The 15,229-nt window shown below is 42.3% G+C and overlaps 1 protein-coding gene across 1 annotated transcript in view; it reads left to right on the top strand.

Moving 5' to 3' along the window:
• LOC134351826 (protein kinase C beta type) overlaps window positions 1–13,539 on the top strand; it is a 405,871-nt gene extending 392,332 nt beyond the window's left edge. Inside the window, exon 17 of the mRNA XM_063058567.1 lies at window positions 7,915–13,539. Within this exon, the coding sequence (XP_062914637.1) occupies window positions 7,915–8,073 (159 nt within the window). The 3' untranslated portion in view covers window positions 8,074–13,539. The remainder of the gene's footprint in view (window positions 1–7,914) is intronic.
• The last annotated feature ends 1,690 nt before the right edge of the window (window positions 13,540–15,229 follow it).

Below are 15,229 nucleotides of genomic sequence, written 5' to 3'. Positions count from 1 at the left end.
AGAAGTTTCTTAAGCAAGAGGGTGGTGAATTTGTGTAACTTATTACCACAGGCAGCTGTGGAGGCCAGGCCGTTGGGTGTATTTAAGGCAGAGACTGGATACAGCATCAACAGTTGCAGGGAGATGGCTGGGGAGTGGGGCTGAGGAGGGGAAAAAAGGATCAGTCATGATTAAAGGGCAGAGCAGGCTCGATGGGCCAAATGGCCTAATTCTACTTCTATGTCTTATGGTCATATAAGGGGTCCAACTCTGCTCAAAATACGTCAGGTGAGACCTTACAAGTGCTTTATAAAGTCTCAACATTACATCTTTGCTTTTATATTTTAGGCTTCTTGAAATGAATTTAAACATTGCATTTGCCTTCCTTACCACAGACTCAAACTGCAGATCAATCTTTACAGCCTGCAAATCAATCTTTACAGAATCCTGCATAAGGACTCTCAAGTCCCTTTGAACCTCAGTGTTTTGTATTTTCTCTCCATTTAGAAAATAGTCAACCCTTTCTTTCTGCCAAAGAGCATGACATACACATCCTGACACTGTATTCCATCTACCATTTTTTTGTCCAATCTGTCTAAGTCCTTCTGTAGCCTCTCTACTTCCCCAAAACTACCCGCCCCTTCACCTATCATCTGCAAACTTAGCAATAGAGCAACCAATTCCATCATCCAAATCATTGACACAATACAAACCCATGTGGAACACCACTAGTCACTGACAGCCAACCAGAAAAGGCTCCCTTCATATCTACTCTTTGTATCCTGCCAGTCAACCACTGCTTTATCCATACCAGAATCTTCCTATAATACCATGGTCTTGTAGCTTGTTAAGCAGCCTCATGTGTAGCACCTTGTCAAAGATCTGAGGAAACCATGCTGACTTTGTCCCATTTTATCATGTGCCTCCAAGCACCCTGAGACCTCATCTTTAGTAAATGACTCCAACATCTTTCCAACCACTGAGGTCAGACTAACTAGCCTATAGTTTTGTTTCTTCTGCCTCTCTCCCTTCTTGAAGAGTGGAGTGATATTTTCAATTTTCCAGTCTTGTAGAACCATTCCACAATCTAGTGATTCTTAAAAGATCGTTTCTAATACCTCCACAATCTTTTCAGCCACCTCTTTCAGAACCCTGGAGTGTACACCATCTGGACCAGATGACTTCTCTACCTTCAGACCTTTCAGTTTCCCAAGAATGTTCTCTCTAGTAATGGCAACTTCACACTTTTCATGCCCCCAGACACCTGGAACTTCCATTGTACTGCTAGTGTCTTCCACAGCGAAGACCAATGCAAAAGACTTATTCGACTAGTCTGCCATTTCTTGTCCCCCATTACTACCTCACCTGCAGTGTTTTCCAATGGTCCGATATCCACTCTCACCTCTCTTTTACACTTTATATATCTGAAGAAACTTTTGGTATCCTAGAAACATAGAAACATAGAAAACCTAGAGCACAATACAGGCCCTTCGGCCCATAAAGCTATGCCGAACATGTCCTTACCTTAGAAGTTACCTAGCCCTCTATTTTTTCGAGCTCCATGTACCTGTCCAGGAGCTTCTTAAAAGACCTTATCGTATCCGCTTCCACCACCATCGCTGGCAGCCCATTCCACGCACTCAACACTCACTGTGTAAAAAAACTTACCCCTGACATCTCCTCTGTACCTACTTCCAAGCACCTTAAAACTGTGCCCTCTCGTGCTAGCCATTTCAGCCCTGGGAAAAAGCCTCTGACTACTCACACAATCAATGCCTCCCATCATCTTATATACCTCTATCAGGTCACCTCTCAGTCTCTGTCACTCCAAGGAAAAAAGGCTGCGTTCACTCAACCTATTCTCAGAGTCATGCCCCCCAATCCAGACAACATCTTTGTAACTCTCCTCTGCACCCTTTCTATGGGTTCCACATCCTTCCTGTAGTGAGGCGACCAGAATGTTATACTTTATTGTCGCCAAACAATTGGTACTAGAACGTACAATCATCACAGCGATATTTGATTCTGCGTTTCACACTCCCTGGATTACAAATATTAAATATTAAAAATACTAAAAATAGTTAAAATTAGTAAATATTAAAAATTTAAATTATAAGTCATAAATAGAAAATAGAAAAATGGGAAGTAAGGTAGTGCAAAAAAACCGAGAGGCAGGTCCGGATATTTGGAGGGTACGGCCCAGATCCGGGTCAGGATCCGTTCAGCAGTCTTATCACAGTTGGAAAGAAGCTGTTCCCAAATCTGGCCGTACGAGTCTTCAAGCTCCTGAACCTTCTCCCGGAGGAAAGAGGGACGAAAATTGTGTTGGCTGGGTGGGTTGTGTCCTTGATTATCCTGGCAGCACTGCTCCGACAGCGTGCGGTGTAAAGTGGGTCCACAGACGGAAGATTGGTTTGTGTGATGTGCTGCGCCGTGTTCACGATCTTCTGCAGCTTCTTTCGGTCTTGGACAGGACAACTTCCATACCAGGTTGTGATGCACCCTAGAAGAATGCTTTCTATGATGCAGCTATAAAAATTAGTGAGGGTTTTAGGGAACAGGCCAAATTTCTTTAGTTTTCTCAGGAAGTAAAGGTGCTGGTGGGCCTTCTTGGCAGTAAACTCTGCTTGGTTGGACCAGGTCAGGTCATTTGTGATATTGACCCCGAGGAACTTAAAGCTTTTGACCTGTTCCACTTGTGCACCACCGATGTAAATTGGGTCATGCGGTCCACTACTCCTTCTGAAGTCAACAACCAATTCCTTCATCTTGTTGACGTTAAGGGATAGGTTATTGTCTTCGCACTTGGAGAACTGAGCACAGTACTCCAAGTGGGTCTGACCAGGCTCCTATATAGTTGCAACATTACCTCTCGGCTCCTAAACCCAATCCCACGGTTGATGAAGGCCTATGCACCGTATGCTTAGTTAACCACAGGGTCAACCTGCGCAGCAGCTTTGAGTGTCCTATGGACTCGGACCCCAAGATCCCTCTGATCCTCCACACTGCCAAGAATCTTACCATTAATATTATATTCTGCAATCATATTTGACCTACCAAAATGAACCACCTCACACTTATCTGGGTTGAACTCCATCTGCCACTTCTCAGCCCAGTTTTGCATCCTATCAATGTCCCGTTGTAACCTCTGACAGCCTTCCACACTATCCACAACACCCCCAACCTTTGTGTCATCAGCAAATTTACTAACCCATCCCTGCACTTCCTCATCCAGGTAAGTTATAAATATCACGAAGAGTAGGGGTTCCAAAACAGATCCTTGAGGCACACCACTGGTCACCGACCTCCTTGCAGAATATGACCCATCTACAACCGCTCTTTGCCTTCTGTGGGAAAGCCAGTTCTGGATCCACAAAGCAATGTCCCTTTGGATCCCATGCCTCTTTACTTTCTCAATAAACCTTGCATGGGGTACCTTGTCAAATGCCTTCTTGAATATTGCTCTTTAATATTACTGGCTAACCTAATTTTATATTCCATCTTCATCTTCTTAATGACATGTTTAGTTGCTTCTGTTGGTTTATAAAAGCTTCTCAATCCCCTCTAATTTTTTTATCTATTTTATGCCTTCTGTTTGGCTTTGACTTCCCTTGTTGTGCAATCTTTCGTTTAGAATTCATCTTCCTCTTTTGAGAAAAAAAAAATCCAGCTGTTGCTGCTCTGCCACCATCCCTGCCAGTGTTCTTTTCCAATCAATTCTGGCCACCTTCTCTCTCATGCCTCTGTAATTCCCTTTACTCCAGTGTAATACTGATAAACCTGACTTTACCTTCTCCTTCTCAGATTTCTGGGTGAATTTATGATCACTTTCCCCTAAGGGTTCTTTTACCTTGAGCTCTCTAATCAATTCCAGTTCATTGCACAGCACCCAATCCAGAATAGCTGATCCCCTCATGGGCTCAACCATGAGTTGCTCTAAAAAGCCATCTCACAAGCATTCTAGAAATTGCCCCTCCTGGAATCCAGCACCAACCTGATTTTCCCAATCCACCTGCATATTAAAATTCACCATCACTATTGTAACATTGCCCTTTTGACATACATTTTCTATCTCCCATTATAATTTGTAGCCCACATCCATACCACTGTTTGGGGATCTGTATACAACTGCCATCAGGGTCTTTTTACCCTTGCAGTTCCTTAGCTCTATCCACAATGATTCAACACCTGAACCTATGTCACCTCTTTCTAATTTGATTTCATTTTTTACCCAGAGCCTCACTGCCCCCTCTGCCTTCCTGTCTGTCCTTTTTGATACAATGTGTATCCTTGGACATTATGCTCCCAGCTATAATCTTCTTTCATCCATGATTCAGCGATGCCTACAACATCATACCTGCCAATCTGCAACTCTGCTACAAGTTCATCTACCTTATTCTGTATACTGCACGCATTTAATTATAACACCTTCAGTCCTGTATTCATCCTTTGCGAATTTGTCCGCCTTTGACATTGTAACTTATATTGATGACTCAAGTATATGCCGCTCAAGATACTAGTCTCACCATGCTCAACCTTTCGATTCCTACTGTTGCCTGAGGTCGTACGAACATCTGCCTCCAAAACCTCTTCACTAACTGTTCTGGCACTCTGGTCCCCATCCCCCTACCAAATTAATTTAAACCCTCCCCAACAGTTCTAACAAACCTGCCTGCAAAAATATTGGTCCCCCTCAAGTTCAGGTGTAACCTGTCCCTTTTGTATAAGTCATACCTTCCGCAGAAGAGATCCCAATGATCCAGAAATCTGAAACCTTCCCCTGCACTACTTTCTCAGCCAGGCATTCATTTGTACTATCACCCCGAATATCATGTGGCACTGGAAGTAATCCAGAGATTACTACGTTGGAGGTCCTGCTCTTCCACCTTTTTCATGACTCCCTAAACTGACAATGCAGGACCTCTTCCCCCTTTCTACCAATGTCATTGATGCTAGTGTGTTCCATGGTCTCTGTCTGCATACCCTCACTCTTGAGAATCTTCTACATCCTCGCTGAGACATTCTGGACCCTAGCAGCAAGGAGGCAACAAAACATCCTGGCTTCTCTTTCATGGCCACCAGTCTCTTGTCCATCCCTCTAACTATCACTCGATATCTCCTATCACTACTGCCCTGCCTGACTCTACGCTTCCCTGCTGAGCCTCAGAGCCAGCCACTGGCCTGGCTACTGCTGTTATGCCTTGATAGGCCATCCACCCCCTCCCCCACCTCCCAGCAGTATCGAAAGGAATATGCTTGTTGCCGAGGGGAATGGCCACAGGGGAACCTTGCACTGACTGCTTACTCCCCTGACTTCTCCTGGTGGTCACCCATTTACTCTCTGAAAGCTGCACTCTGCCTATGACCACTTCAGTAAAAGACTCATCAATGAAGTTTTCAGCCTCCTGATTTTCCTGAGTGCGTCCAGCTCCAGCTCCAGTTCCTTGACTTTATCAGTCAGGAGCTGAAGTTGGGTGCACTTCCTGCAGGGAAACTGTTTGGTACCCTGAAATCCCACATCTCACAGGAGGAGCATTCCACTACCTGAACTGCCATCCTGCCTGCACTTGTTATGCCTTGAACATCTCAAACTTGAGTTCCAGCCTACGCCTGTTCTCGACCATGCCTGTTGAGCTAAAGCCTGACCGCTCTAATACCTGTTGAGCTAAAGCCTGACCACTCTAATAATGGCCTCTCCCACAATGGCCACTCCGACGATACCTCGCTTCTTATTTTTGTCCCTTGCTAACTAACCCAAGCAATCTCCCGCTCCACAGACCTGAAGGCTTTTAAAACTGGCGTGTAAAGTCCACAAGGAACTGCCTCTAACTCAGTCCATGTTCGCCTCCTCCGCAGGCAAGTGCCGACAATCTCTGCTAACTTTTTAAAGGTGGCTGAATGAATAAATTGACTGAGAGTTCCAAAGCTTCATCACACCCTCAGTGAAGACATTTCTTCTCTCCTCAGTTCTGAATGGCTAGACCCTGACTGTGAGTGAGACTGTGCTCTTAGACCCCTCAGTCAGGGGGAAACATCCTTCCTGCATCCAGCCGGTCAAACCCCATATGAATTTTGTATCTTTCAAAGAAATCTCTTCTCATTCTTGCCAAACCGTTAACTCTCTCCACACACAGAAAACCCACCACCCTGGAACTGGTCTAAGGAATCTTCTGTTTTCTTCACACTGTTGTGATTGTGTAGAATTGCATAACTCACAATTCCTTAAAGCCAATGCAGAACTTATGCTTCAGGCTTGTTTTCAAATCCTCTGGAACTGATCACTCCCTTTCTCTGATCCTCCTCCAGCCTCTTCACCCTCTGAGGCTGTTACCATCAATCTTCAGTTCTGGCTGATCTTCTCCTGTGAGTCTATGTCTTCTCAAAATGTGTCCAAGTTTACGTCTTCCTATCACTCTGTTTTTATGTTCAGATGTTCCTGCTTTGTAAATATGGATAATTGGTATTCTAGGACTTTGAGTTCCTGTCCACTATCCAATGCACATGGGTTACACACACAAGTCTCAACTTGCTGGAAATGATGCGGGGAAGGAGTGTGCTAGAAAAAGTTGGAGTCACCATGACCAAGCACGATCCTGTGAGATTGCCAAAATAAAAGCAAGCAGTTCCTCAGTTTATTTTGTAGGTCTGAATTGATGATACTCTGTCCTACCCAGACACACCTCCAACCATCTACTCTTAAACTGCACTTGCCTTGCCTGGCTCCGGGCAACTGAAGCACTGCAGATTTGAGTCCCAGACAGATATGGACTGGCTGCACTGGGTCAGAACTCTCATCATTCTGAGTGCCCCATAATTAGAGAAAGTTGGGAAGGGATCCTTACTCCTGCTTATTAGCTAGTGATCCATGTGGATCTTAAGCGAAGGCAGAATGGTTTCATTTACATCGGGGAATGGGTAACATGTTATTGCAGGGATGAGGTAGCTATCAGTAAAGGAATAACATGAACAGAAATTATCAGGCATGGTGGTTATTTTGTGTTGCAATGGGCTTGTTAGATCCTGTAAATGTATGGTAAAGTTATAATGTGGGTATTCATGGAGTCAGATGTGATAGAACACAGAACAGAACAGAAACCGGCTCTTCAGTGAAACTAATTAAATTCATGGCACCCAATAACACTAATCCCCTCTGTCTGTCCTTTCATTCTCTGGCCAAACATCACACTGATGTTTGAACACTAGACTTGATCTGTAGAAAGCCTGCTTGACTCAGACCTTCAGCAGAAATCAATAGAACTATAAATGGCTCTCACAAAATGTGGGACCTTTGCTGGACTATATTTATTTGTGCCATGGCCAATATTAATTGCCCATCCCAAACCCTCCCTGAGCTAAGTAGGCCATTTTAAAGGTAGGTAAGACTGAATGCATCGCTCTGGGCACAGGGTCATGTGTAGAGGGTTAGTCCGGGGAGGAGGAAAGGTACACAGGTAAACAGGATTATTTTGCAACAGTTACTAGAACATAGAGTAGTACAGCACAGGGACAGGTCCTTTGGCCCCTGGAGATATGCTGAACTAATCACTGTTTGCACCATTAGTTTCATGGTTATTGATGTTCACTGGTCCAGTAACTGAAATTTAGCACCTGATGTGGTGGGATGTAACTCTTAAATCTGATTCATCAGCCCTGATCTATTAACCCCCATACCTTGGTACCATACTTTATGTAATAAACTGAAGGAGCTGAGTGACTCACTCTGTTCCAACGAGCGGCTGAACGGCCTCAAGGTCCTGCGTTAAGATGAGGATATAGACACAGAAGATTCACGAAAACTAGCAAATTTAGTGACTGCTACTATGCACGATCATTGTTCATTACTCATCCTCCAATGTTGGTTTGTTTTGTAGAACTAACCCATTTGTAAACCCTCAACACTCCATCCCATCATCCTTTTTCTTTCTCCTCCCACAGTGCGGGCGCAACGCCGAGAACTTCGACCGATTTTTCACCCGTCATCCACCAGTTTTAACACCACCTGACCAAGAGGTCATCATGAATATTGACCAGGCAGAGTTTGAGGGCTTCTCCTTTGTTAACACGGAGTTTGCAAAGCCGGAGGTTACCTGTTAATTTTGTCTGGGGAGGAATAAGGGAACAAGAGGGATGGGGGTCAGAAATCTTCTCCAGCTTGAGGGCCAAATTCTGGGTTGTGCGGCATGTTCACAGGCTGTTAACTTCTGCGATGTTTGCTTTGCAATTCTTTCAAAGCGTGTTGGAATGCAGTCCTTCATTCTTCATCTCACTACAGCAGGACGCTGAGTGCTGCCAGCAGCCGATGCAGCAGCTGCTGATAGTTCACATTGCAGGTACTTCCCTTTACATTCAGTCTGTATGAAAATGCTTTGCAAAACTATTAGCTGCCTGATTGCCAAAACCTGTTTGATAGTTTATTAACTGGACCAGTCCAGTGGCTTTCCCGTTGCTCTAACACAAAGAGGTAATCTCTCTTCACTGTGTAGTGAAGCATTCTCTGGCTGTGAAACCCATTGTGGCTTTGTGAAGGTTTCCTTGCAAAACATATCTGTGGCTGTGGGCAATCTACCCAGGGAAATTTTTGTTAACAGATGTAAGATGTCATTTTAAGTGGCTCTTAAGAAATGTGTCAAGGTTTTTCTAAATATTTTATGGCCATGTCATGTGATCCCCAAGGCTGATGTGTAATTATAATTATATTTGAATTGAACTAAGTGTCTGTAAAGATTGCTCTATTTTACAAGTGTTAGTGTTTCTCCCCACCCTATTTGGTAATAAGTCCTTCTACAGGCTGAATAAAATACTGAAGACCCAGCTTCATTCTCACCACTGGCTCTGACCTTATAGGGTGAACCTTCTCGCAGAATGCTGGCATGTTTATGGTAAAAATGAAACTTTGCAAGAAATTTTAACAAAAAGTGCGTGCCTGTTGTTTTGTAGTGTGTTGTTAACAGTGCCTGCAGTTGATGTGCCAAATATTTTTCCAGTATTGATAATCAATAAAGAAAATCGCACCAACAAATGAGCTTTTCTTGCCTTAGTCACCTGCTTAATGTAACAGTAGTTCCTTTAATTGGGCATTTTCTATGCCACTCTATTGCTCCAAGAAAGAAGGTTAATTAAGGCTGCCTGAAATAGACATTGAGTTCCTCCTCCACTTTAATCCTTTCTTCACACTTCCAATACAAATTACAAAGCTGCTGATCCCAAGGAAAATCGGATGGAGAAAAATCACACAATAGCCACTGCACGGAACAGTCATTTGGTCCTCTGACTTTAGAGGTACACACACAGAATGCTGGGGGAGATCAGCAAGTCAGGCAGCATCTATGGAGTGAAATAAAAAGTCAATATTTTGGGCTAAGACCTTTGGGCCAACTGCCTTCATCAGGCCTGTCCAGTTGTCCTGATGAAGGCTCTTCTGGTTGACTGCAAAGACACTGCCCGACCTGCTGTGATCCTCCAGTATTCTATGTGTTTCGAACCACATTTCCAGCATCTGCAGTCTCTTTTGTATCTCTGTGCAGGATCTATGCTCTATGCAGCAGCATCCAGCCAGTCTAATACCCCGAACTTCCCCCATAGCATGATGTTTTTGTTCCTTTCAGATCCTTACCCGGTTACTTTCTGAATCTGCTGCTACTGCCACGGCCATATTAATGCAGCACAGGTAGTTGCTGTGACTCACTCTGTACTTATTTACGATTTGCCATTTGCAGTTCATTACTAATTCCATACCCTCATCATACTCTTGTCCTCCTCTGTTCTGTGAGGAACAAGTGCATCAACTGCTGAAGTCTCTCCTCCCTGCAATTGTTTCGGAAAACCACTTCTGTAATCTTTCCAAATCCATGATATCTCTCCTGGGTGAGGGAAATGGCAATGTTTTATGAAAGTTCATTGTGACTTCCTTATTCCTGCACCCAGGATACTATTTTGCTGTTTTAACCACTTTCAATCACATAGATCCCTAGATCTCAGATCTGTTGCCCACTCCAGTATTGTCCCCTCCCCTCTAGTTCGTCTCCTCTCGGTCTTTACCTTCTCAGCATTTAATTCCATCTGCCCATCCATTCCCACAGCCCTTATATCCTTGAAGTCCGTCACTGTCCACCACAGTTTGTGCCATCTGTATACTTGCAAGTGTTGTCATGTGTTTCCAGGTTTAATTCAGTTATGTAAAGGAAGGAAGGCAGAATTCCCTGTAAACTTCACCATACACTTCCCTTCAGATTGAGAACCAATCCTTCACTACAGTCTCTGTTCCCTGTTTCTGAGCCAATTTTCTGTCAACCCAATACATGAGCTTCAACTTCAATATTAGCCTGATATCTGCCCCCTTTTCACACGCCCTCAGAAGTAAACATACACTATATTTTCCTCTTCAATCCCACCAACCATCAAAAAACCTTGACCCTAGTTTATCCAGGCTACATCACCATCATTCTATTTAAATTGTTCCCTCTCCAGTCGATCATTTTACCTCAGACTGGTCTATACTAATTTCCATTGCTATTCTAAATCTAACGATTTTATGATTACTAAAAAATATTGAACTTCAAGTCCCAAGCACTCCACATTAATGTGAATATCACTTTTCTCAGTGAATGAAATAGTAAAGTGGTAGACTCATGCAATAATAATCATTTTTTCTACTCTATTAATAAAAGTACCCTATTGCAGGGTTGCTCCACTAAATAAACAACTTTAACTTTGTATAGTATTGCTCACCCTCCTTAATAAAGAGTGTCTGAAATAGTCCCACAGTCCGTAATCCTTAATCTGCTGAAAGAGTGGAATTGTTTAGGACATAGAAATTCAAATCCTGAACCAGATGTGATTCTGCAGTCACTAAGCATTTTAGCATGTGCTTGCAAAGATGAAAAGAGGCAAGGGAAAGCTTCTCTAATGTGAGTGTGTGAAAGGATGTCCTGGATCTCTTGTCAAAGGGAGAAGGCTCAGCCCTGCTGGAAGTTTCGTACACAGGAATGAAGGTGGAGATGCATATTTTCATTTCAATAGGAAAATGGGAAGATAGAGAGTAGCACCAGTTAGAAGGTCTGTAATACTGCAGTATGCACAATTTACATCCTTAGTATCTGTGAAATGAAGAGAACAGCTGATGGTATTTGTCTGATAACTGACTTTACTACTGAGCTTTACACTTCTGGTGACCCCTACTCAGTATGTACCATATCAACATTTTGATTTGTAGTACATTGATCACTGCATCCAAACAAATAACAGTATCTGGAAAGCCATGACCTTTTTCATGATTTGCTAGTATTTACAAGGATTCTGTTTGAGCACAGTCTTAAAATGCCATGGCCACATCAAGCTGACAGCAAAAGGCAAAGTGCAGTGCGTAAGACTATTAATGCTGCAATGGCAGTGACAGTAATTAGCAGAATACATCTCAAGGGAGAAGATGTCAGAATAGTAAAGGAAGAGGTGTATAAGATGATGGGAGGCATTGATCGTGTGGATGGTTAGAGGCTTTTTTCCCAGGGCTGAAATGGCTAGCACAAGAGGGCATAGTTTTAAGGTGCTTGGAAGCAGGTACAGAGGAGATGTCAGGGATAAGTTTTTTTATGCAGAGAGTGGTGAGTGTGTGGAATGGGCTGCCGGCGACAGTGGTGGAGGCGGATATGATAGGGTCTTTTAAGAGACTCCTGGATAGGTACATGGAGCTTAGAAAAATAGAGGGATATGGGTAACCCTAGGTAATTTATAAAGTAAGTACATGTTCGGCACAGCATTGTGGGCTGAAGGGCCTGTATTGTGCTGTTTTCTATGTTTCTATGAAGAGCTGGGGGAGAGTCAGGTAAAGAGTGTAGTGCAAAACATCAGAGGTAAGGTTTGAAAAAAGGGCAGATTGCAGAGTTACAGGGATCAGCTGAGATTTGCCCTCAGGAAATGGTGTTTCTGAGAGGACATCCAGTAAATATCCCCACTATGGGACATCCCTGAAAGTGAGGATTCATGCAGTGTGGTTCATATTTGAAGTGCCCAAAAAGCAGGGCCAGAGTCTAGAGTTATAGCCAGCAGTGAATAGCATAAAGGATTCTCATCCTCATCAAGCAAGACATAGAAGCAACAGCAGTTGCAGAGTGTGACATATCAAAGATGTACAGCTTATGGAGGGTTTCACAAATTGCCTGGACCTCACAGACTAGTGAAGTACACACTCCATCAAGGTACTTTTCTGTGGGGTTTTAATTGGTTCATAATATTCTAGGGAGTAACATCCTTTATGAACATGGTATTTGTATGAAATTTAATGCACATGATTGCATGAGGTTCCACATTTTAGGTGTAAAGGAGGCTGAGTCTGAATCAAGCTTGCTTCAGTACGGGTTATTCAATTAGAGTACATGTTCTATCCTTTTATAGTCCTGTTCCCAAAGACACAACAAATTAGTTGTTTGCGCTAAATCATTTCATATTCTAACAGCTCTCTGAGACAGAAATTTCTTCAAACATTCCCTTCATTCTTTCAATGATAACCTTAAATCTGTGCCAAGTCCTGAATTTACCAATTCTGAAAACTTCCAGCTCCATCTGCTAAATGTATAATACACTGCATGGCTTCACAATGATACAAACACTGCCTGAATAAAGTATCCTGGTCTTGGTATACTACAGCTTCATACATGAAAACCCAGCAAACACTGAAATAATACATTCCAAAGGTTTTTATTAATATCATATCCTGTATTGGTGTGTACAGCTCAACTAGCGCTCTGGGCAGAAGTAATGCCTACACACACAACATTGTGTAAGAGAAAAAGCATCATTTATTTCAATTTGCATTATTAGTATATGCATTAGTATGTGCTGATAAGTATGTCTGCTTGCTCAAAGCATACATTATCAGCCTTTGTTGTTCATGTTAATGGTGTTACTTTTCGATATTCAGTTTGCATTGTTTCTCAGTGTACTGTAACAATTCTTCTTGGATAGAATTGCAGTAATTTCCTATGCAGCCTGTAACATCATTGTGTGAATATTTGTCAAAGTTTCCATGATGCTATGTCTGAGTGTACTGTACTCATATTTTATTCACATCGTTGAATGTAAATTGTCAGTTATTTCCCGTTGCATTAAGATTACTAAACTTTTCCATTTGCACCCTGTGTAACATATTCATCATATTTTGTTACTCATTTTACATTGTGACTGTATGTACATTTTGAACCAATTTCTGTTACTGAAGCGTGTACGGTATACTATTTCAGCATGTATTGGGAATCTTCATCACTTATTCAAGCATGTCTTACTAACCAGAACACTACAAAGTAAATGACATCGTGTATTAGAATGCCTTGCATGAATTTCTACCCTACTAAGGATAACAGAAATAAATGGGGGAACTCAGCACATCATGCAGCATCTATGGAAAGAAATGCAGAGCTGACGTTTCAAGCCAAGACCATTCATCAAGTTGACCTGCTGAGTTCCCCATCATTTCATATGTTTTGCTCTGGATTTCTATCATCTACAGAATCTCTTCTGTAACAGAAATAAATATCTTCTACAGTCTAGCATAACCTGCCCTGAATATACCTCGAGTCATTAAAATGTCATTGTTTGTGATCCTTGCACCGCATATGAATAGCATGAATGTCCTCATTTTCCTTAAACCACACCTATCAATGTCTGAGCATGTGAAGAATTTGAGATGCTGCATGATATCAAACATGCAGCAAATTGCTGCTGCCTTTTTATGCAGCCATACACGAAGGTCCCCTGTTCTCCAGTTTACAGTCTATGACTACACTATGTACCTACAACAAGAACTGTGTATCAGCTTATTGACCGTATAATACCATCTCATGTGTACGAGTAAATACCACCTATTGGAGATCCTCTGCTCTCTGTATGTAAAGGTCATTGAAGTCTCTGGTCTCTGTATTTGGTGGGACCCATGATATATAATTCTTGAGGATCCTGGTTTCTATTTGTTGAGGTAACAGCTTGTGTCCCTGGTCTGTCTAATATGCATCTCCTGTGTTGCACAAATTAATTTGGGGTCTCTGATCTGGCATATTGAGGTTGGTGGTCTATATTTTGTGATCTGTATTTGGGTTGCATGTTGAGATCTCTGCTCTGAGTTAGATTAGATTATGAGGACAACGCAGTCCTCTTTTGTTGTCATTTAGTAATGCATGCATTAAGAAGTGATACAATGTTTCTCGAGCTCTTTGGATTATAAGTGTTGAGGACTTGGATTTGTGGATGTGCTGGTCTTTGGATGTTCATCCTTGGAATTCTTGTTTTTGTCTTTTCACCTTTCCAATGTACACAGTATATTTTGCTCATGTTGGTTTGTGTGTAAAAAAATGGAGAACATTTCTGTTCAGTTACATCTGCTCACTCGGGTGATGGATAATATTCTACCACAGCTCCCTTTATTCTCTCCAAACCTATGTCCCATCATTTCATTCCTATTGATCTTGTGATTGACTATACTGAACAGTTGAGCTTCTACAGTTTAGAACTCCAGAGGAGTTGATCTCTCACAACTAGAGTTTTTATTTAAGTTAACCTTTCTCTATTTATGAGACTTCACTCTTGCTGAAGAGCTCTGCTGTACGGTTTGCTTTCTGAATTCTATTATTTTAGACTCTAGCTTGTGTTTTTTTTTTGTGTTTGTGTGTTTTCTCCGATTAGTTTATCCCAAGACTTTGGTCTCATTTTGTGGAACCACTTGGCTGATTAGTTGAGGTTTACTTGGCCTTGTTGGTGGGAGGCTATTGTTACGGGTTTCATTTCAGCACCTCCAGTGGGAGTCTCTGGAGTGTCTGTGTGTGATCTGTGTTTGTTCAGTACTGTAATTTATTCTGGTTCATTATTTCCAGAGCTGTTCTTTACTTTTGTTACCTTCATACTTCATTTTCTTTCTTGCTTATCTGGTTCTACCTGGCAGTTAGAGACAGAAAAAGAGGTAAAGGAATAAATTCAAAATGAAATCTCCAGGAACAGAAACGCTAATTGCCTGAAATTGTTGATTTGTTGAGTTATTAGCTCTGTCTCGAACGACTGGCTTTTAAAGTAATTTTTACCTTGACAACTTTTATTAGCACCTAACCTGATACTGTATCAGTGACCAGTCAACACCTGTGTTCACCTCTCTGCAACTTAATTTGTTAACGAAGGATCATTGTCCTGAATCAGTGACAATTTCTCTCTCCACAGATGCTGCCTGACTCACTGAGTGTTTTTGGAGTCTTGTGTTTTTATTTAGAGTACA

Source organism: Mobula hypostoma, chromosome 9 (assembly GCF_963921235.1).
Source record: "Mobula hypostoma chromosome 9, sMobHyp1.1, whole genome shotgun sequence".
Classification (NCBI taxonomy): Eukaryota; Metazoa; Chordata; class Chondrichthyes; order Myliobatiformes; family Myliobatidae; genus Mobula; species Mobula hypostoma.
This window is presented reverse-complemented; position numbering and strand designations above follow the sequence as displayed.